The following is a 24,000-nucleotide window of genomic DNA, read 5'->3' on the forward strand; positions in this document are numbered from 1 at the left end:
CTCTAGAACTCTCTCACAGATCTCAGAGAGCAGAACCTCCTCTAGAACTCTCTCACACACATCTCAGAGAGCAGAACCTCCTCTAGAACTCTCTCTCACAGATCTCAGAGAGCAGAACCTCCTCTAGAACTCTCTCACACACATCTCAGAGAACAGAACCTCCTCTAGAACTCTCTCACACACATCTCAGAGAGCAGAACCTCCTCTAGAACTCTCTCACACACATCTCAGAGAACAGAACCTCCTCTAGAACTCTCTCACACACATCTCAGAGTGCAGAATCTCCTCTAGAACGCTCTCACACACATCTCAGAGAGCAGAACCTCCTCTAGAACTCTCTCACACACATCTCAGAGAGCAGAACCTCCTCTAGAACTCTCTCTCACACATCTCAGAGAACAGAACCTCCTCTAGAACTCTCTCACAGATCTCAGAGAGCAGAACCTCCTCTAGAACTCTCTCTCACACATCTCAGAGAGCAGAACCTCCTCTAGAACTCTCTCACACACATCTCAGAGAGCAGAACCTCCTCTAGAACTCTCTCACACACATCTCAGAGAGCAGAACCTCCTCTAGAACTCTCTCTCACACATCTCAGAGAACAGAACCTCCTCTAGAACTCTCTCACACACATCTCAGAGAACAGAACCTCCTCTAGAACTCTCTCTCACACATCTCAGAGAGCAGAACCTCCTCTAGAACTCTCTCACACACATCTCAGAGAGCAGAACCTCCTCTAGAACTCTCTCACACACATCTCAGAGAGCAGAACCTCCTCTAGAACTCTCTCTCACACATCTCAGAGAACAGAACCTCCTCTAGAACTCTCTCACAGATCTCAGAGAGCAGAACCTCCTCTAGAACTCTCTCTCACACATCTCAGAGAGCAGAACCTCCTCTAGAACTCTCTCACACACATCTCAGAGAGCAGAACCTCCTCTAGAACTCTCTCACACACATCTCAGAGAACAGAACCTCCTCTAGAACTCTCTCTCACACATCTCAGAGAGCAGAACCTCCTCTAGAACTCTCTCACACACATCTCAGAGTGCAGAACCTCCTCTAGAACTCTCTCACACACATCTCAGAGAGCAGAACCTCCTTTAGAACTCTCTCACACACATCTCAGAGAACAGAACCTCCTCTAGAACTCTCTCACACACATCTCAGAGAGCAGAACCTCCTCTAGAACTCTCTCACACACATCTCAGAGAACAGAACCTCCTCTAGAACTCTCTCACACACATCTCAGAGAACAGAACCTCCTCTAGAACTCTCTCACACACATCTCAGAGAGCAGAACCTCCTCTAGAACTCTCTCACACACATCTCAGAGAACAGAACCTCCTCTAGAACTCTCTCACACACATCTCAGAGAACAGAACCTCCTCTAGAACTCTCTCTCACACATCTCAGAGAACAGAACCTCCTCTAGAACTCTCTCTCACACATCTCAGAGAGCAGAACCTCCTCTAGAACTCTCTCACACACATCTCAGAGAACAGAACCTCCTCTAGAACTCTCTCACACACATCTCAGAGAACAGAACCTCCTCTAGAACTCTCTCACACACATCTCAGAGAGCAGAACCTCCTCTAGAACTCTCTCACACACATCTCAGAGAACAGAACCTCCTCTAGAACTCTCTCACACACATCTCAGAGAACAGAACCTCCTCTAGAACTCTCTCACACACATCTCAGAGAACAGAACCTCCTCTAGAACTCTCTCACACACATCTCAGAGAGCAGAACCTCCTCTAGAACTCTCTCACACACATCTCAGAGGACAGAACCTCCTCTAGAACTCTCTCACACACATCTCAGAGAGCAGAACCTCCTCTAGAACTCTCTCACACACATCTCAGAGAGCAGAACCTCCTCTAGAACTCTCTCACACACATCTCAGAGAACAGAACCTCCTCTAGAACTCTCTCTCACACACATCTCAGAGAGCAGAATCAACTTTTTGTCATAATTTCAGCGTTGTCATAAATTCGTCTGTTTTGGTGCTAGTGTTGTAGTGTCCTGCCCTGATTGAGTGTGTGTGCTCCTGCAGTGAAGGAGGGCTATAACGTGGGCTCGGACGTGACGGTGAGTCTGGACTTCCGATCCACGGCTCCTGACGGGATTCTGTTGGGAATCAGCAGCACGAAAGTTGACGCCATCGGCCTGGAGCTGTTTAACGGACAGGTCAGTACGGTTAGCCTCCAGTACGGTTAGCCTCCAGTACGGTTAGCCTTCAGTACGGTTAGCCTTCCAGTACGGTTAGCCTCCAGTACGGTTAGCTTCCAGTACGGTTAGCCTTCCAGAACGGTTAGCCTCCAGTACGGTTAGCTTCCAGTACGGTTAGCTTCCAGTACGGTTAGCCTTCCAGAACGGTTAGCCTCCAGTACGGTTAGCCTTCAGTACGGTTAGCCTTCCAGAACGGTTAGCCTTCAGTACGGTTAGCCTCCAGTACGGTTAGCCTTCAGTACGGTTAGCCTTCAGTACGGTTAGCCTCCAGTACGGTTAGGCTCCAGTACGGTTAGCCTTCAGTACGGTTAGCCTTCCAGTACGGTTAGCCTCCAGTACGGTTAGCCTCCAGTGCGGTTAGCCTTCAGTACGGTTAGCCTCCAGTACGGTTAGCCTCCAGTACGGTTAGCCTCCAGTGACCCGTGTTACGGTGCCCGTGACTGACTCTCGACCCGTCGCAGGTGGTGTTCAGCGTAAATAACGGCGCGGGCCGGATCTCGGCGAGCAGCAGGAGCAGCGTAAACATGTGTGACGGGCGCTGGCGGACCCTGGTGGCCAACAAGCAGAAGCACAGCTTGAGTCTGACCGTCGACGGCGTGACGGTGACCGTGGAGAACCCGTACTCATCATCCACATCGGCCGAGACCAAAAACCCCATCTATGTGGGCGGACATCCAGGTACTGACTTCAGCATCGGCCCGTTTCTACGGGAACGGTCATGATTTTGACTATTTGTCATAATTAAAAAAATTTTTTATAATTGTAACTTTTTGTCATAATTATGACTTTCTATAATTATGACATTTATTCTAGTTATGACTTTCTATACTTATAATAACATGTCATAATTATGTCATGAATCATGATCTTGACTCTTTTTGAAATCTTTTTTATGTCATAATTATGACAAGTATGACTTAGTAATAATAATAATAATAATAAGTTTATTTTATATAGCGCCTTTCTCAAACCCAAGGTCGCTTTACATAGTTGGAAGGCAAGGAAACACAACAACAAACAACCAAAACAATACTACAAGACAGGTTATCTGGATGAAGCTATGAATTTGGTGTGGAGAAATGTTCAGTAAACAAAAAGGTCTTAAGATGTGCTTTAAAGACGGGAAGAGAAGGACAGTCACGAAGAGGTTGTGGGAGGCGGTTCCAGAGTTTGGGGCCCAAGGCACTGAAGGACCTGCCACCCAGGGTGGAAAGTCTGAAGCGGGGGATAGTCAAGAGATTTTGGTCAGAGGATCTGAGTGAGCGGTAAGGAGTGTAAGGGGTCAGGAGGTCGCGGATGTAGGGGGGAGCAAGGTTGTGGAGGGCTTTGAAGGTGAGTAGTAGGACTTTGTATTTGATCCGGGATGAAACTGGTAGCCAGTGGAGTTGGTGGAGAATGGTATGTATGGAGAACTTAGTATGTCAAGATTTAGAATTTTTGTCATAATTTCAACTTTGTCATAATTTTGACTGTCATGATTTAGACTATTTATCATAATTTAGAATTTTTGTCATGATTTTTTCTTTTTTATGAGATATAATTATTGTTATTGATTAAATTCACTTTTCATTTTTCGTCAATATCGCACACCCCTAATAGGCTGTCAATCATGTGTCTGTGGTAAGGTCACAGTAGTTGTTGATGTTGACGGTGTGTGTGTGTGTGTGTGTGTGTCACAGCTGAGGTGAAGCAGAACTGTCTTCGCACCAGAGAGTCGTTCCGCGGTTGCATGAAGAACCTGCGCGTCTTCAAGGGTCACGTGACTGACGTCCTGGACTTCAGCGCCGCGTTCACACACACACAAGTGTTTCCTCATTCCTGCCCTGCATAAACCCATAATTCATCATGTTCTGAGAATAATCAGAGAGATTTGACCCTAAGTAACACTTAACAATAAGGTCTAATTTTTTTAACATTGCTTTTATTTTTGAACAGTAAAATTTGTGAAAATCAAATAGTTAATTTTGATGTTAGTTCACAGTGCATCCATTTGATTTTAAAAACGTTTAACATGTTTTGTAAGGGTTTGGCAGATTTGATACTTGTTAATAAAATGCAACTGGTTTGTTAGTCGAGCGTGTCGCTTGTGTTACTGATGATGAAACCAGCATTCCTTCAGTATCGGGAACATTCCAGAGCGCTGATACTGACCCGGATCCAAACAAAGAGCTTTAGAGACACAAACTTATGCAACACTGACACACACTGATGAGGTTTCATGTGTTTTAATTGGATTAGTTCATAATGACCTGTAGTTTCACCCAAATATTACAGCAACTTCATTACATATTTAACATCATGATATGAAATCTATGATATGTGGCTACATCTTCTTCATAATACTCGCTGTGACTTCATGTTTGGCCGGCGGGTTATTCATATTTCCATGGCTTTGCTGTAAGACTATGATATGATAAAAAAACACCAAGCAAACACTGAACACATTTTCCACAACTCAAATAAGGATTCGATGCACAAATTCAGTTGGCAACGTCAAGAACGTGTTACTATAAAAAAAAAGAAGTGCACATTTCAGTACATCATACATAAAAAACAGCTTTAAGATGAAAAAACAAACATATTCAGAGCATCAAAAGTATTCTTGGCAGGCACTGAAGTAAATCATCAGGGGTCAAAGGTCACCTGTCCTCTGAATGATCTTCTTAGTTTCGTATCAACTTTTAATGTTTCAGTTTTTCACTCGAGTCCTTCATCAGTCCGGTTAGTGTTTGATGACATTGGCATTAATATTCTTCTGGTTTCTTTTGAGGTCATATTTACCCGTGCGGCTCATATTTCAAACCAAAATCAAAACATTTAGTAATTTTAGGACCATAAGATTCTTGTATTGTGACATTATTTCAACATTGAAACACAAATTCACATTACTGTAAAATGACTGTAATACATCAGGGCATGTTATGTGTTTGATTAATGGTCATTCTCATTATTATAACAGTGATGCATTAATTAAAGGCACTACATCAACTATTCATTAGTGCTGTGAAACATCCAAGATAAAAGTGTGTGTTTACATGAGTATCATTATTTAGTGTATATATATATATAATCACACACACATGCATGTATATATTTAAAGAAAATGTGCTTTTTATATATAATATATAATATAAATTATATATAAATAAAGGAAAGTATTTCTTAAATATATACATGCATATGTGTGTATAAAAATAATTATGTGTAAACACTTTCATTTTGGATGCGATTAATCGTCGCCCAGCTCTAATATTAATGTAAACATTATCCCCCATTTTAGTAATTCATAAACAATGAGAATTTGATCTAAAATGTGTGATTTTGGGGTGAACACGAGCCGCTCGCAGGGTTCAGTTCTCATGGCTTCATCACAAACATGCAGCTTATAGAAACAATACAAAATAATTATCATACAGCAGGATAAATTAGTGGTATAAATATTTTATGTACATGCTCTTTTTTACACTGGCTAGCGGTAAGAAGTGCTGCAACATGCTTCTGTCCGGGACGCTCAGTTTGGCACCAGGCTAACTCAATGACCAGCATTGACCCACGCCACAGAGGTCAACCTCAGGGCTTGACCTCTGACCTCCGGAGCCCCTCTGCAGGAAACACACGCGCGCGCTCAGCTGTTCTCAGGTCAGCGGGACTTTAGCACCCACTCGCAGTGAGGATTAGCGTGGTAAACATCTAGTAAATGTGCGTCTGGATCCAGGCAGCGCTCGCCTAGAGAGAACCAAGCGTTCTTCAGATTAATGCTTCACTCATATTAATAACATACCATATAATATTACTATTTATTACACTAATATAATGGCACTGATGGTGTTGGACTCACCGATGTTTCCTCCCACCTCGAACAGACACTGTCTCTGTCGTCGACTAGCGCTTCGCGACCCGCGCCTGCAATCGACAGTGATTGGTTAACAACATCGGCTGGCTAGGTCATGTGACCTGTGTGTGTTGAAGAGGCTCACTAACCCGTTCTCGATGTCGAAGCGTGCCGTGATGTCTCGGGCCTTCATCTCGCAGCTCAACTGGATCGCCATCGAAACCTTCGTGTGAAGCGGCGCGTGAACTCTGATGACGCCGTCACGAAGATCCGTGACCTGAGGACACACACACACACACACACACACACTTTATTATGTTATCATTACAATAACTACTACCGGTATATATAATGTTCAAAATAATGTATAATAATGCAATGGGGGGATATTTGTGTAAAAAGTGGCACACATTATTTTAAATAGCTTATATCTAGTCAGTGACAGCACAAGCATATTCATCTAAAATAATCAGTATTTTCAGCTTCAGAATCATGAATATTGTTATTCTGGTGTCTCTATTGTCCTGTGCTCTGGGCTTCAGCACCAAGTCCAACTCTACTCATTTACACACACAATTTAACACCAAATTTAGCATTTTAATCAACAGTTATTTTTTGTAACCTTTTATCATGTCTTGGAGTATCGCAATAATATCGTATTGTGAGTTCAGTATCGTGATATGTATCGAATCATGACATGAGGTCATAGTTACACCCATACTCCTGATTGGATGAGCATCAGAACTGGCCATTTTCACTGTTTGTTTACAGTCAGTGCAAGTTACATGTTTTGCCCCGGTAGGTGGCGCCAAATGACATCTTTGTGAGTCAGTCAATTCGTTCAAAAACTCTCGATTAATTTAGGAACTAAACAAGCTGTTGAAATTATTTTAATACTTACTTTATCATTACTTTTTTTGTGTGGGAATTTTTAATTATTATTATTATTGAACATCACCTTACAAGGCTCAACTGTCGAGCAACGCGTCACCGAGGAAATTACGCGCCATTTCTCAAATCGACCAGCGCTGAGCTGACTGACTGAGGTCACGTGACGTGAAATCCGCGCTACTGTAAAAAGATGTTCCTCGCAGCGGTCATGATGTATTATTTCAAGACTTTATGGCTGGACCTGAAGAATAAAAGCTCCTCTAACAGACGAAGGTAATCGCACACGCTCAGTTTATCTCTCCCTTTCTCTCATACTCTATATAATAGGCTACTACAGTGCTGTAACTTGCCCACGCCGTCGTGTCTACTTCTGAGTAAAAAGTGAATTAGTAACGGATCTGTTTACTATCAACGACACATTTGAATCTGTGGCGGGAGACTTAGTAATCCATCTGAACAGATTCATATTGGCTGATGTAAGTGATGTTTGTGGCGCTCAAGTTAAAATTATATGTAACGTTTAATATGATAAGTAAACACCTTAGGCTTAGATGCCACATTCGGTCGCTCCGGATATGTCAGCGCGTCTGCCATCTTAGAACGGTCAAGCATTTCCGATACCGTCGTCACAGTAGCCTAGTACAAATAATAAAATCGCGTTCGGTATTAACGGCCACATCATGCAGTTTAATATTAGGATACACCAGAAATTCCTGAATGTTTTCATCAGCGTCTATGAACTCCAATATGTACTTGAAGTCCCTCTGACATTATAAGTTAATAATTAAATAATTTAGAACACGTTCACGCAGTGTTATTTTAGCATAATTTAGATACTGTTTTTATAAATATTTTAAGTTTTTTTTTGTATTATTGCTGTCAAATCGATTAATCACATCTAACATAAAAGTTTGTTTATATATGTGTGTAGGCTATGTGTGTGTTATATACGCACACATATAAACTCAAAAATTTATGTTAGATGCAATTAATCGATTTGACAGCACACATTTTTATATTTTCCATTTAGTTTTTTTATTTTGTTGAGTGCCATTGTCATCTTATTAGTGTTTTTTCAATGTCTATATCTTTTTTATTCATTTTATTTCAAGTTTAGTTTGTTATTTTAATACTTAAAGTGAAACTAAATGAAAATTCAACATGTTGGCAAATATCACTTTCAATTTTCACTCTCGTTTTATTCCAAATGTTTTTTAAATGGTTTTGGTTAGCTATAATAACCCTGGTTCACGGCTCCCCTGTGTTGATTAACTTTAATCCAAACGAGGAGTGAAGGTTCAGTCCCATGAGCACTCACTTCGCTGCGGTCTCGGTCCTTCTCCGTGTTCCATCTCCTCAGTAGTCGGCGTTTGGTTTTCTCTGAGGTTGGCGTTTTCTTGCCCATGGCGGCTTCGTTCATTTTTCTGATGTGGGAGATCAGGAAACACGGGACCTGCAGATACGAATATCAGACGTCAGCGCCTCAAACACATATTCATCATGAGCCAGCTCATTTCTGAATATCAAGCGAAAACATGGTTAATGTAGCTTTTCAGATGCTCACCGTCCACAGCATCTCCTGATGGGTAATGTTTTATTTTATTTTACTACAGTAACACCATGTTTTCTGGACTTTTACCACAGCAACACCATATTTTCTGGACTTTTACTACAGTAACACCATGTTTTCTGGACTTTTACCACAGCTACACCATATTTTCTGGACTTTTACCACAGCTACACCATATTTTCTGGACTTTTACTACAATAACACCATGTTTTCTGGACTTTTACTACAGTAACACCATGTTTTCTGGACTTTTACTACAGTAACACCATATTTTCTGGACTTTTACTACAGTAACACCATGTTTTCTGGACTTTTACTACAGTAACACCATGTGTTCCATGATTTTACTACAGTAACACCATGTGTTCCAGGATTTTACTACAGTAACACCTTATTTTCCAGGCTTTTACTACAGTAACACCATGTTTTCTGGACTTTTACCACAGCAACACCATATTTTCTGGACTTTTACTACAGTAACACCATGTTTTCTGGACTTTTACTACAGTAACACCATGTTTTCTGGACTTTTACCACAGCAACACCATATTTTCTGGACTTTTACTACAGTAACACCATATTTTCTGGACTTTTACTACAGTAACACCATGTGTTCCAGGATTTTACTACAGTAACACCATGTTTTCTAGACTTTTACCACAGTAACACCACGTTTTCCACACTTTCTGAATATTTCTGGCTATGAAGCGATCACGTGGTTAATGTAGCTGCAGATGCTCACCGTCCACAGCAGGTCCTGATGGGTAATGAGGAGGCGCACGAGTTGGGCGGCAGCAACGGCGACCTGCATCTCCTCCTGTTTGGCGTTCTTCCCGCTGAAAGTGAAGAGATTTGGCGCTACGATCATGGAGACGTTCCACAGACTCATGCGGTTCTTCTCCTCGAACGCCACCACCTTTCTCAGGAACTCCAGAAGAGCCTGAGAACAAACACCGCAAACATCATCAGGTTTATATTAAGAGAGTTCTAACAAACTCCAAACAGGAATTTTCTCTGGAAACATGCATGGATTGGACTCGCGCTGCATTGAAGCTTCATTGAACCCGTGACCTTCTGCATCTGTACTGCGTTTTCAGCTGAGTCCGGCAGGAACAGAATCATCTCCACATGAGGATATGGGCACCAAACATGACGTCAAACAAGCCTGATTCTCTCGTGTGTGTGTGTGTGTGTGTGTGTGTCATCACGGATTAACGCAGCTCGTCCGACCGGTTCATCAACTTCACCTGAGAACATGTTAATTTAAACACACACTCAGTTCTCTAAATAGGGACATTCCATAGACTCATACCGTTTTATTTACACTAAACCACAGAACACTTTTAAGAATTTTTTTTTATTATTCTATCTTAACTTCTATAGATCTGGTTTTTATAAATGCCAGATTTTATCAGATGTATCTCATGTCTGGGGAGAAACATGACCTTGAAGCAGCAGTTCTCAAGCTTTACAATAAGCTAAATATTAAGATCATATTTCTCATTTTAACAGCCATTTTTTGTATTTTTTACTTGGTTCTCCTGATCCTGGATATAATATTTTGTGAACAAATTCATATACATTTCAAGCTCCATATCACGTTTTTGGCTATTGTGAGTAAAAACGAATTCTAAAAACCACAAACTATAATTTATCATTGGAAATAAAAAGCGTAAACTGTGAGCAAGTGTTATTTGATTTTTAGTATCTTTGAGATACTATTATATATGTTTTATATATTTGAAATCAGTTTTTTATATTTGAAATTAATTAAAAAAATACTGCCAGTCATAGTTTCTGTAAATAAACAGTTCGAAAAATGTCATTATAGCAGAAGTATCATAAATATATTGAGGGCCTTTTATTGTCTTTCAAAATAAGGGCTGTTGTAGTCAAAAGTTGTCTTAAAGGTGCACTGTGTAATATTTAGGAGGATCTCAGAAATGCAATATCATATTCATAACTATGTGTTCAGTGGTGTATAAAGACCTCACATAATGAACCGTTATGTTTTTATTACATTAGAATGAGCATTTCTATCTACACACACCGCTGGTCTCCATACATCGACATGTTTCTACACACACCGCGGGTCTCCTTACATCGACATGTTTCTACGGTGGCCCTGAACGGACAAACGCATTTCGTCACTATGTTGTTCTTCATGATAAGAAGCGAGCGAATAAAACACTGACACAATGATGAACAAGCGACAATAATATTCGTAAAACATTCCATTTCACGGAATAATTAAGTAAACCTAATTTCTTAATTTATCTTTGTAAAGAAACCTCATTGTTTAACTGGCTACTCTCCGCTGTCTCAGGCGACGACATCACTTCCTGTGGGCCACCGTAACTTCTGTTGGGTGCAATGCGCAACCTCACCACTAGACGCCGCTAAAATGTACACACTAAATGATAGTAATTGAGTTGATGATCTTCATAAACAGTGTGTGGAGATGAACAGACCTTCAGCGTGTCTCTGTTGGCTTCGGGAAGCAGCATGATGAGGAGATGAAGAGCCTGGATCTGGTGTTTGGGTGATGAGATGCCTGACACACGGATGGAGAGAGAGAGAGAGAGAGAGAGAGAGATGAGGGACGTGACTCTGAACAGGCAGTAGCCGTGTTTCCATTACCCTTTATATTGCGCTCCCATATATCACAAAAAATGTTTTTACGCATGAGGGGTTTTTCAGGCAGTTCAAAAAAGGAATATTTTGTGTGTGTGTGTGTGTGTGTGTGTGTGTGTGTTCAGACTCACTCTGAGCCGCTGTGAACGCTGGCAGATGCTGTTGGGTTAGCAAAGGATACGGCAGCTCGCGGATAAACATCTTCAACAAACCCGCCGCGTCGTTCTGCCGCACCTGATCCCAGTCGAAGCGGTCCTCGTAGAACTTCAGCTCCAGCTCCTGACGCAGCTGCTGTGGAGGACAAACACATGCGTTTATGAATATTAGGATTTTTTTTTAAGGCCAGACAAGTCATTTGTTGAGGTCAATTTGTAAAGAAAGACTACACCGCCTGCGCACATATATATTCAAACGCGCATACCTATAGACTAAACACGTGATACGCATGTGCACGCCGTCAGTGCTTCCACAGATCCGCGTTTTTGAAGTTTACGCGGAGATGAAAACGCTTTTCTCAATTTTACAACACTTGCACCTTGGAACCTATTTCAAGGTTTGCGTTCTCGAGTTGTTGTGCGAATGAGGGGCCAGAACACATTAAGGGTTAATAACTAATCATCTTTGCAATGGAAGTGAATCAATCAAAACTAACTTTAGCTGGACAATAACTTTATTCTAGAGCTGCTGTAAAGCCAAAACAATCTCTGTTACTGTAATCTCCTATTTTCACTGTAAATCTGCTATAAAACAATCGTTTTTATATTGTTTCATATTAATATTTATATTAATTCATATTTATATTGTTAAAAGCGCTGCATAAATGAAGGTGACTTGACATGAAACCAGCAGGAGTTCCTCATGGGCAAATGCATCAGTTGATGAACCGGTCAAATAACACTGAATTAAAATTAAATTAAAGCTGGAGTCAGTGGGAGAAATCCAGGTCAGACGCTTTACGGATGCTTTAGTGAGCAAAACAACACAAATACTGGACCAGGCCGTGTTCCTCTGGAGGGATGAGGGATTATTTACCTTTACTCTGGATGCTGATCCCGGGACCCTGAGGATCCCCTCCGTCTGTAACCCCGTCTGCTCCAGTTTAAACAACAACTGACAACAGAAACACAATCATCATTATCACATGAGACACAAACACACATGCTGGGTATTAACATGGCTTTCTGGGCTTTTACTACAGTAACACCGTGTTTTCCAGGCTTTTACTACAGTAACACCATGTTTTCCAGACTTTTACTACAGTAACACCATGTTTTCCAGACTTTTACTACAGTAACACCATTTTGTTGGACACTTACCATGGTAACACCATGTTTTTCAGGCTTTTACTACAGTAACACCATATTTTCCAGGCTTTTACTACAGTGACACCATGTTTTCCAGACTTTTACTACAGTAACACCATTTTGTTGGACACTTACCATGGTAACACCATGTTTTCCAGACTTTTACTACAGTAACACCATTTTGTCGGACACTTACCATGGTAACACCATGTTTACTACAATAACGCCATGATTTGTAGGCATCTACTATGGGAACACCATATGTTTTGGATTGTACCATGGTAACACCACAGTCTTGTGTGAAGCAGTTGTGCTGTAGTTTTCTGACAGATGATTGAGATTCCAGCTCATTCAGACACACAGAGAGTCTTTATCAGCGACTGATAAGAGTTCAGGACTCGTCAGCTGTATTTCTAGCCTCCGGGAGTCTCCGTATCTTCCCGTCAGGTCTCCAGTTTCCCAACACAACGCGAGAAGAATCTCGGAACGAGCAGATTCACTCCTGAGCGTTTATTAAAGCATCTATTTTAATCCTGTTCCCTCAGTAAACCTCTCAAGCGCCTGAAGCGGTGAAACAGTGAAACAATGAACGGCCTCCCTCATCCACTTAAAAACAGAAACATCGAGGTCAAGACAGCCGTGTAAAACAAACCAGAGCGCTTCTGGCCACCGCCTTTGTTTTTAGGAAAAGCGAGGAGCGTGGGCCGCCGGGTCAGGATAATGTGAGATAGAGAGAAGTGCTGACTAGGAACTTTCCGGACAACTCACAATCTTGATCACAACATTCCAGTGTTTCAACCTCGTTTCTAACAACCGACGAGGGAAAGAAGAGCCACGTACCTTCCTGAAAACCTGAGGAACTCTGGAGCCGGGATATTTCTTCTGGTCGTTTTCCAGCAGCGTAGTGAGAGGAACACCGAATATCCCGCTGTCTGTGGGAAACAAACCACAGCGTTAATAGTAGCGCTGCCCTCGACTGAAGATGTTAGCCGTTCATCTAAGCCATTAGTCGAAAATCAAAAATCATAATAATGCGCCTTTAATTGCCTATATAATATACGTATGCCCTAATCAGCAAACTAATTGAAACATAAAGCCACAGCGCACCGGCAAACATAATAACAGGATGAGACTCTCTATACATTTTAATAATTTATTGGTAATGTTTTCTGTTTTCGTCTGAAGTCGCCCATGCTGACTCGTCACATATGCACATTTTTATACGGATTACATAATCTGAGAATATGTATTTTCCATTGGAATCTTTGTATTGAAATGTAGACATTTCAAGCTTTCTGTAGATATATTTCTCATGTCTGTGGAGCAAGTATACGCTGAGTTTCTGTTCATTAATGTGATGTGCTCAAACTCAAGACCAAATCCACAGAAAGAAACATTATTTTACAAAAACACGTTTTGTTGTTATTGTGAGTCTACAAAAATAAAACGACTGAACGACTGATAAAAATGTAGGTCGACTAACGGTTAGTGGACTATTAGGAGGCAGCCCTAGCTAAAGGGATAGTTCACCCAAACATGAAAATTAGCCCATGATTTACTCTCCCGCATCCTAGGTGTATATGACATTCTTCTCTCAGACGAACACTTTTATGATGGACGGATGCACTTTTATGATGGACGGATGCCCTTTTATGATGGATACATGCACTTTTATGATGGATAGATGCACTTTTATGATGGATAGATGCACTTTTATGACGGATAGATGCACTTTTATGATGATAGATGCACTTTTATGATGGACGGATGCACTTTTATGATGGACGGATGCCCTTTTATGATGGATACATGCACTTTTATGATGGATAGATGCACTTTTATGATGATAGATGCACTTTTATGATGGATAGATGCACTTTTATGATGGACAGATGCACTTTTATGATGGACGGATGCACTTTTATGATGGACAGATGCACTTTTATGATGGATAGATGCCCTTTTATGATGATAGATGCACTTTTATGATGGACAGATGCACTTTTATGATGGACGGATGCACTTTTATGATGGACGGATGCACTTTTATGATGGACAGATGCACTTTTATGATGGACAGATGCACTTTTATGATGGACGGATGCACTTTTATGATGGACGGATGCACTTTTATGATGGACAGATGCACTTTTATGATGGACAGATGCACTTTTATGATGGACGGATGCACTTTTATGATGGACAGATGCACTTTTATGATGATAGATGCACTTTTATGATGGACAGATGCCCTTTTATGATGATAGATGCACTTTTATGATGGACAGATGCACTTTTATGATGGATACATGCACTTTTATGATGGACAGATGCACTTTTATGATGGATACATGCACTTTTATGATGGACAGATGCACTTTTATGATGGATACATGCACTTTTATGATGGACAGATGCACTTTTATCATGGATAGGCGCACTTTTATGATGGACAGATGCACTTTTATGATGGACAGATGCACTTTTATGATGGACAGATGCACTTTTATGATGGACAGATGCACTTTTATGATGGATAGATGCACTTTTATGATGGATAGATGCACTTTTATGATGGATAGATGCACTTTTATGATGGATAGATGCACTTTAATGATGTATAGATGCACTTTTATGATGGATAGATGCACTTTTATAATAGATATGCACTTTTATGATGGATAGATGCAATTTTATGGACTTCAGAACAGAAACTGCTATTCTCTGCCATTATAAAGCTTAGAAGAGCCAGGACATTTTTTAATATAACTCAGATTGTGTTTGTCTGAAAGAATAATGTCATATATGGGGTGGTGGTGGCGCAATGGATAAGACACATGCCTTTGGTGTGAGAGACCCGGGTTCGAATCCACTGTGAGACACCAATGTGTCCCTGAGCAAGACACTTAACCCCTAGTTGCTCCAGAGGCGTGCGACCTCTGATATATAGCAATTGTAAGTCGCTTTGGATAAAATAAAATAAAAATGTATATACACTTAGGATGAGGGCGAGTAAATCATGGGCTGATTTTCATGTTTGGCTGAACTACCCCTTTAACGGTCAGTTTCACGCGGTCTCTGAGTCTGGATGATTGAGACGCACCTCGAGCTTTGCTGCGCTCCACGCGGTTCCTCTTCATCTCGATGCCCATGATGTCGTAGAATGTGGTCAGTTCGATCAGAGAGATGTATCCGATCTTCCTGAGGTCCTCCGACGACAGATCGTTCACTCGCGTCACACCCTGTCTGGGCTTCACTGTCTGGAAACCCTGAAGAACACACACCACAGACCTCATTACATCTGATCTGACCTCACTGTACAAAATGCTCTCCGTAAATGCTGCGTTGTGCTTCATGCAACAGAACGGTGAACACTGCCGGTAAATGCTTTCCTGTGATGACATGGTGAGGGTTTAGTTTGTTTGATTTGGAGCTGATATGCACACGTTTGGCCTCAGTAAGAAATTAATACTTTTATTCAGGAAGGGCGCATTCAAATTGGTCAAAAGTGACTAAAGTCATTCATAACGTTGTTCTTTTACTTTCTATTCATCAAAGAATCCTGAAAAACAAAATGTATGACGGTTTCCACAAACATATGAACTGTTTTCAACACTGATAATAATCATTAATGTTTCTTGAGCATCAGATCTTCATATTATACTGATTTCTGGAGGATCATGTGACACTGAAGACTAGTAATGATGCTTTGATCACAGGAATAAATTACACTTTATTATATATTCACATAGAAAACAGCAGATTTACATTATAATAATATTTCACAGTTTTACTGTATTTTTGATCAAATAAATGCAGCCTTGGTGAGCATAAAAACATTTAAAATCTTACCGACCCCAAACGTCTGTTCATCTTTTAGCAGTGCTAATATTATAATAATGTTGACTAATACTTATTCACATGCTGAATTCATGGGGTGTTTACATTTGACAGAAAGTGATTATGAAATCAGAATCAGTTTAAAAAGGGAAAATGCACATTCAAGGCCATCCACCCGCCAGAACAATAACCATAAAGATAACACAATATCTTTCTGTTTATTATAAGCTCACTGCAGTTTTGTCGTTAAATGCTCGTTAAAGCAGGATTGATTCTGATTGCCTGCCAATGTTTTTATCCTTCATCAGCAGAAAAAACATCGTTCCTCGGTGCCAGTATAGTTGTGGTGTGGCTATTCTTTTACATTTAGAACTATATCTCTATAGTATTAGTCCTTGTGTGAACGGGCTTTGACCCTGGACCGAAACATTTTACGGTTTTGTTTTCTTAGAATTTTTTTCTTTATTGGAAAGGTACGAAACTTGGTAAAGGTTTTGGCACTTTCTTTGTGAACAAAAAAACTAAATAATCATGGACATGATCTGAACAGGTTTAACGGTCCTGATAATAATAGTGACTCGTGTGCGCTCGCGGTCAGAAATGAGCGGATTGGAAATGAATGAGAGTTTCCTCTAGTGGAAGCGTGTGGTACTGCAGCCGAACAACATCTCACTGGAAGCTCATTTACTGAGATATCAGCGGAAAATTTGGAACACAACTTGTGTAGATCTATGCTTTAGAGTAAATCTTGATTTTGAAAATATATATTTCATATAAAATTGAAAATAGTATTTTTGTGCATTATTTTTAGAACAATACACCTAAAATTCTGTTACTTTTTTAAAGTTTACTACTACTTTTTTTTTTTTCACTTCAGCAATAATCTGCCAAGTGTCGTCTTTGAAAAGAGATCAAACTTCAGTCTGTGCTCTAAAGCATTCAAGATTTACCACAGGAAATTAAATTTTCAGGTCTATGCTCAAAAAGTGAATAAATGGATTATAAATACTGCGTATATAGTTTAGTATTAAAAAAAATCCCCTAAAAACACAAAATATATTAAATAAAAAACATTATCAAACTAAAATATACTAAATTAATTTCATTGACACAAAAAAAATCTGTAATTTTTGACCGACGCGGTTAAAACTCTTTCCTACAGTCTAGTGTCTCGAATAGATCCGATCAGGATCATCTCACGTTGTTTTGAAATGTGCTGTACAAATAATCTAAACGATCTTATACACACCGGTAAATCCTTGTCGTCTTTCCGGATCCTCCTGCAGTCGTGGCACTCGCGGCCCTTCCGGTGAGCGCGGGCGCCTTCTGAATACGGGACGTCGAGCGCTAACACGACGGGCTCGGATCCGCTGCTCGAGCTTCTGCCGTCCAGCGGCGTGAAGACCGAACACGCTGGAGGAACTGGACACACCAAACACACATTACTAAACCAACATCATTACCCAATCACTGAAACCTCATTTAATCACCAATGCTCATATTCCATGAGCGCTAAAGCTAAAGCATAAACACAGGCACTAAAATAATAACTCCGTCTCCAGCTTTAGCTTCCGTCTCATCATGTACTGTGAATATGTGATGTTCCTATTTTGTTAATCACTTTGGATAAAAGCATCTGCTAAATTAATACATTTAAATGTAAATATACAGTCAAACCAACATTATTCAGACCTTCAACATTCCTCACATTATCAGTTTATTCACTATAGTTTAGAAAACGGTGATAAAATATGAGCAGAACTCAATTGATATTTGACAGGTTTTGTCCATCCTTCTGTTAGACTGTCTCACACACGCACACACACACACACACACACACACACACACAGTCCTTCTGTTAGACTGTCTCACACATGAACTATGTTGAATATCTGTCAGCTGTTAAATTTAACTACACAATTAGATAATACCAGTTTAGCTCGACCAGTGACCAAGCAATGCTTCATTGTGCTTCAAATTTTTGGTCCCAAATGTTTATAATTTTTACAGGTAGTCTCTGTATGAAGAGTTATTGTGTATAATATGTCTCAGTTTACTTTATTCTGCTCTCCTCACTCACAGAAATGAACTATAGAGTCCTGCACACACTAGTGGAAACATATAAAATGATATCTGGAGTCTGAGTAATGTTTGGCTCGACTGTATCTAAAGAGGCTCAAACGCTGTCCGACCTTTAGGAGGATTCCACTGGGGAAGTTTGGGAGCGATCTGTCCATTTGGAGAAATGGGAGGCGTCAGTTCCGACTGCAAGAAAACACAATGACATCATCACACACACACACGGATCCCGAAAGAGCGCTCGTGAGGTAAACATGTTCTGATTTGATAAAATAACCCATAATCAATAATTGCGACAGGCCTTTCTACACTACTTTTTGTAAGTGAAAAGAAAGCACTTTAGAAAGGGCATCGCATCCCACGTGTCATATATACATACTTTCAGCGTGTGTCAGCATGTGTTAGCGTGTGTTAGTGCGTGTCAGCATGTGTTAGTGCGTGTCAGCGTGTGTTAGCGTGTGTTAACATGAGTTAGCGTATATAATGTCTGTATGGATGATGTCCTGCTGAACACTGGACTTTTGTTGGACTATTTCGGTCCAATGAATCTGTCCTACATATCCAATCACATTATGAGATATTTCAGCTGTCAGAGCAGCTGCCCCTTACTCACCCTGAACACCCGTGAGCTGTCTGTCTGTCTGTGTGTCTATCTGTCTGTCTGACTATCTGACTGACTGTCTATCTGACTGACTGTCTATCTGACTGACTGTCTGTCTGTCTGACTGACTGTGTGTCTATCTGACTGTCTGACTGACTGACTGTGTGTCTATCTGACTGACTGACTGTCTGTCTGTCTATCTGACTGTCTGTCTATCTGACTGTCTGTCTGTCTATCTGATAATCTGACTGACTGACTGACTGTCTGTCTATCTGACTGTCTGTTTATCTGACTGTGTGTCTATCTGACTGACTGTCTGTCTATCTGACTGACTGTCTGTCTGACTGACTGCCTGTCTATCTGACTGTGTGTCTATCTGACTGACTGTCTATCTGACTGACTGTCTGTCTGACTGACTGACTGTGTGTCTATCTGACTGTCTGTCTATCTGACTGTCTGTTTATCTGACTGACTGTCTATCTGACTGACTGTCTGTCTGACTGACTGACTGTGTGTCTATCTGACTGTCTGTCTATCTGACTGTGTGTCTATCTGACTGACTGTCTATCTGACTGACTGTCTGACTGACTGACTGTGTGTCTATCTGACTGTCTGTCTATCTGACTGACTGACTGACTGACTGACTGTCTATCTGACTGACTGTCTATCTGACTGACTGACTGACTGACTGACTGTCTGACTGACTGACTGTCTATCTGACTGACTGTCTATCTGACTGACTGACTGACTGTCTATCTGACTGACTGACTGTCTATCTGACTGACTGTGTCTATCTGACTGTCTGTCTATCTGACTGACTATCTGTCTATCTGACTGTCTATCTGACTGACTGACTGACTGTCTGTCTGACTGACTGTGTGTCTATCTGTCTGTCTGACTGACTGTGTCTATCTGACTGACTGTCTGTCTATCTGACTGACTGTCTGTCTATCTGACTGACTGTCTGTCTGTCTATCTGACTGTCTGTCTGTCTATCTGACTGACTGTCTGTCTGTCTATCTGACTGACTGACTGACTGTCTGTCTATCTGCCTGTCTGTCTGTCTAAAAATCTTTATTTGAAGCGTCAAGCGTGATGTATGCAGGGTTCGCCAATCATTCAGTGCGCATAAACCCCGCCCCTGCCAGCACACGCTCCGCCTCCAGTTTTAAAAACCACACCCACATCTCAACATCCAATCAACAACCGATGCACAGAACCAAGTCCCGCCCAACATTATCCGATGAACTAACACTCGAATGTACATCACATTACGAAAGAAAAGGTCTGTCACTTCTGTTTCATCTTGACTTCAGCTCCTCGAACCTCAATGGCATTTTGTATTGTATTTATATCGTTAGAAGCCAAACTCAGATGTGTCATCTCAGCAGGATTGTGGAAGTGCTGTCATGAGGCTAATTTTAAACACGTCTGGGGTTTCCTCATGTGTCTCATTCCAGTCTCGGTTATTTTGAGACACATTCACACGGCGAACAAACGGCCACAACAGCTGCGGCAGCAAAGGATCATGGGAAATTATAAAAATGACACGCCTGTGAGAAGACGACACCTGCCGTTGTGTGCTGAGTGGATGGAAGCTCATACTCAGTGTTAGGAAGTGGTTTATCAAATGGATTCCTATGAAGATAAAAGAGTAGCAAAACTGGAGAGCGTGTAGATGTGAATTCGAGAACTCGTACAATAAACATTCGTAAGTGTGTACGCTGAACTTTACACTCACAGCTCCAGTGTGAAAACCTGTCAAATAAAAATCTGCCATTTTACACGAGTCTACTTTTCTGCAGCTTCAAGTTCAGAATACAGGTTTAAACGTTTTCACATTGGAGCTGTGAGTGTACATTTTAGCGTTCAAGTACAAATATTCTCAAAGGTTCTCAAATTCACATCTACATGCCTTCGATTTTTACCTTCATAGGAATCTATTTGATAAACCACTTCCTAACACTCAGTAGGAGCTTCCATCCACTCAGCACACGACGGCAGGTTCCCTTCACGGATTGGCTAGCGCTCACCGAGGCGTCTGGCATAGAGAAGACGTCCCGCACGTGTCTCATGGGTTGTCGGTTCCTCTTGCGCAGAGTTTGCGTGTAGTTATCGACCCGCTTCTTCACCATAGCGGCCTGTGATCGCGTGAGTGTGGAGAGAAGTGCCTCGGCCGGGCCGTCGCTCTGAGTTCCCGTCACCAGCGTGCTAAGCCCCGCCTCCTGGAGCCACGCCTCCTCAAGCTCCGCCTCTGAACCAATCAAACACACACTAATTAGAATGCAGAATCACATGATGTCAAAATGATGATGGCAAGCATTTATTTAAAGTGACATTATCAGCTGAATTGAGTGATGAACTTCGCAACATTAGGGGCTTTGGCACCGGGTATTTCCAGAAACTTAGTTATAGGATCTTGCCTAGGGATCTTGCCTAGGGATCTCGCCTAGGGATCTAGCCTAGGGATCTTGCCCAGGGATCTAGCCTAGGGATCTTGCCTAGGGATCTTGCCTAGGGATCTAGCTAAGGCATCTCGCTTAGGGATCTAGCTTAGGGATCTAGCCTAGGGATCTTGCTTAGGGATCTCGCCTAGGGATCTTGCCTAGGGATCTAGCTTAGGGATCTCGCCTAGGGATCTAGCTTAGGGATCTCGCCTAGGGATCTAGCCTAGGGATCTCGCTTAGGGATCTAGCTTAGGGATCTTGCCTAGGGATCTAGCTTAGGGATCTCGCCTAGGGATCAAGCTTAGGGATCTCGCCTAGGGATCTAGCTTAGGGATCAAGCTTAGGGATCTCGCTTAGGGATCTCGCCTAGGGATCTAGCTTAGGGATCTCGCCTAGGGATCTCGCTTTGGGATCTAGCTTAGGGATCTTGCCTAGGGATCTAGCTTAGGGATCTCGCCTAGGGATCAAGCTTAGGGATCTCGCCTAGGGATCTAGCTTAGGGATCTTGCCTAGGGATCTTGCCTAGGGATCTAGCTTAGGGATCTCGCCTAGGGATCTAGCTTAGGGATCTCGCCTAGGGATCTTGCCTAGGGATCTAGCTTAGGGATCTCGCCTAGGGATCTCGCCTAGAGATCTCGCCTAGGGATCTCGCCTAGAGATCTAGCCTAGGGATTTCGCCTAGGGATCTCGCTTAGGGATCTAGCTTAGGGATCTCGCCTAGGGATCAAGCTTAGGGATCTCGCCTAGGGATCTAGCTTAGGGATCTCGCCTAGGGTTCTAGCTTAGGGATCTCGCTTAGGGATCTAGTTTAGGGATCTTGCCTAGGGATCTAGCTTAGGGATCTCGCCTAGGGATCTAGCTTAGGGATCTCGCCTAGGGATCAAGCTTAGGGATCTCGCCTTGGGATCTCGCCTAGGGTTCTAGCTTAGGGATCTCGCTTAGGGATCTAGTTTAGGGATCTTGCCTAGGGATCTAGCTTAGGGATCTTGCCTAGGGATCTAGCTTAGGGATCTCGCCTAGGGATCTCGCCTTGGGATCTCGCCTAGGGATCTAGCTTAGGGATCTCGCCTAGGGATCAAGCTTAGGGATCTAGCCTAGGGATCTCGCCTAGGGATCTAGCTTAGGGATCTCGCCTAGGGATCTAGCTTAGGGTTGTCTGCCAACCTGGCGCACTCTTTGGCCCGCGGGGGTAAACTGAGCCGCTCGGTGTTGCATACGCACCGTCTGAGCTGACCCGCTCCACCAGATCCTCGTGTCGGTCCTGCCGGTCCTCCTGGATGTTCTTCATCTCGCTCCAGTAATCCTCCATGGAGTCTCGGGACACCGAGCGGTCCGGAGCGAGAGGAGACCCGGAGCCGGGAGAACTCATGGCTATCCTCGGATACTGAGCTTTCCTGACCAGCACAGAAGAAGAAGAAGAACTCGTGAGACTCGTGTCTTCATTAGAGACGCTAATACACAAACCAGACAAACACAGACAGAGCAGCTTCAGCATCATTACACTCCATCAGCCAGGGCTCTTCATCTCGACTCATGCGTTTCTTCAAGTCAACTCACATTTATTTATATAAAGCTTTTTACAACACAGAGTTTCAAAGCCGCTTCACAGAGATAACAGGAAAATAATGCAGCAAAGTTTGTTTCTAGAAGAGAATAGCGTCACAGTCCAGCTCCAGTAAGCTCAGTGATGGTTCATTTCTGTTGTAAAAAAGTTATTAATTTAGTTAATTTATATATATAGCCGCTCTGGTGAAATCGTAATGTCTTTGTCCAGTTCAGTTCTCATATAATGCTGTCAATGCAGGAGATCAATAATAGTGATGAATATTAATATTGTCCCCAACTAAGCAAGCCAAAAGCGACATGTGTAAACTGCACTATTAAAGATGTGTCAGATCATAATTCATAACCAGCATGTTCAGTGATGGAGATCCTAAAGCATAAACCACTGAAGAGAAGACTCACATCAGCTTCATCTCGGGGTTTCTATCAAATATTGATAAGCTACAGGAGCTGATGATGATGATGATGATGATGATGATGAAGGTTTCTCTCATCGCTAGTAAGTGAACCGGCGTCACTCAGAGCGAGTTATCGATCCGCGAGATGGAGCCTAAATTGCGTTACATGAAGAACTTAATTGCCTTCAAAAGTTCTGCCTGTTTACACACATCAAGCCCTCAATGGAGACACAAGAGCCTGCGATCATCACTCGACGCTTTAGCTGGGAAACACAACAAGGTGTGTGTGTGTGTGTGTGTGTCTCTTTCATCTGATTTGAGCCGAAATGAACACATTTCTGCGGGACACTTTAATGCATAAACATATATAGTTATGATCTGATTATTGCTGATGTTATAAGACAGTCCTGGCATTAGAGCAATATTCCTGGTGAAAAGCAACTCGCTGCCATTCAAAGTTTTGTGGTTGCTAAGAGTCTTTTCTACTCAAGGCTGCATTTATTTGATCAAAAATACAGTAAAAATTGTGAAATATTATTTTAATTTAAAATAGCTTGTTTTCTATGTGAATATATATTAAAGTGTAATTTATTCCTGTGATCAAAGC

General features: G+C 41.8%; 2 protein-coding genes across 8 annotated transcripts in view; one reads left to right on the forward strand and one right to left on the reverse strand.

The window, feature by feature from the left end:
* Positions 1 to 4,303, forward strand: part of lama1 (laminin, alpha 1) — a 62,953-nt gene extending 58,650 nt beyond the window's left edge. The window contains exons 61-63 of the mRNA XM_079601912.1: positions 2,059 to 2,192; positions 2,696 to 2,912; positions 3,914 to 4,303. Coding sequence (XP_079458038.1) covers positions 2,059 to 2,192; positions 2,696 to 2,912; positions 3,914 to 4,065 — 503 coding nt within the window. The 3' untranslated portion in view covers positions 4,066 to 4,303. The remainder of the gene's footprint in view (positions 1 to 2,058; positions 2,193 to 2,695; positions 2,913 to 3,913) is intronic.
* A 134-nt stretch (positions 4,304 to 4,437) lies between these two features.
* Positions 4,438 to 24,000, reverse strand: part of arhgap28 (Rho GTPase activating protein 28) — a 32,453-nt gene continuing 12,890 nt past the window's right edge. For 5 of the 7 annotated variants that reach the window (XM_079601919.1, XM_079601915.1, XM_079601916.1 and 2 more), the window contains exons 2-15: positions 22,654 to 22,826; positions 21,019 to 21,239; positions 18,498 to 18,570; positions 17,555 to 17,727; positions 15,569 to 15,734; positions 13,306 to 13,397; positions 12,194 to 12,271; positions 11,293 to 11,452; positions 10,999 to 11,081; positions 9,270 to 9,467; positions 8,276 to 8,410; positions 6,216 to 6,343; positions 6,073 to 6,137; positions 5,357 to 5,960 (exon numbers count right to left, since the gene is read on the reverse strand). In XM_079601919.1, coding sequence (XP_079458045.1) covers positions 5,875 to 5,960; positions 6,073 to 6,137; positions 6,216 to 6,343; positions 8,276 to 8,410; positions 9,270 to 9,467; positions 10,999 to 11,081; positions 11,293 to 11,452; positions 12,194 to 12,271; positions 13,306 to 13,397; positions 15,569 to 15,734; positions 17,555 to 17,727; positions 18,498 to 18,570; positions 21,019 to 21,239; positions 22,654 to 22,801 — 1,806 coding nt within the window. In that variant the 5' untranslated portion in view covers positions 22,802 to 22,826 and the 3' untranslated portion in view covers positions 5,357 to 5,874. Of the gene's footprint in view, positions 5,961 to 6,072; positions 6,138 to 6,215; positions 6,344 to 8,275; positions 8,411 to 9,269; positions 9,468 to 10,998; positions 11,082 to 11,292; positions 11,453 to 12,193; positions 12,272 to 13,305; positions 13,398 to 15,568; positions 15,735 to 17,554; positions 17,728 to 18,497; positions 18,571 to 21,018; positions 21,240 to 22,653; positions 22,827 to 24,000 lie in introns of all 7 variants that reach the window. The other 2 variants (XM_079601913.1, XM_079601914.1) reach the window with 2 other exon arrangements.

This window comes from Phoxinus phoxinus (genome assembly GCF_949152265.1).
Source record: "Phoxinus phoxinus genome assembly, chromosome: 24".
NCBI classification, from domain to species: domain Eukaryota; kingdom Metazoa; phylum Chordata; class Actinopteri; order Cypriniformes; family Leuciscidae; genus Phoxinus; species Phoxinus phoxinus.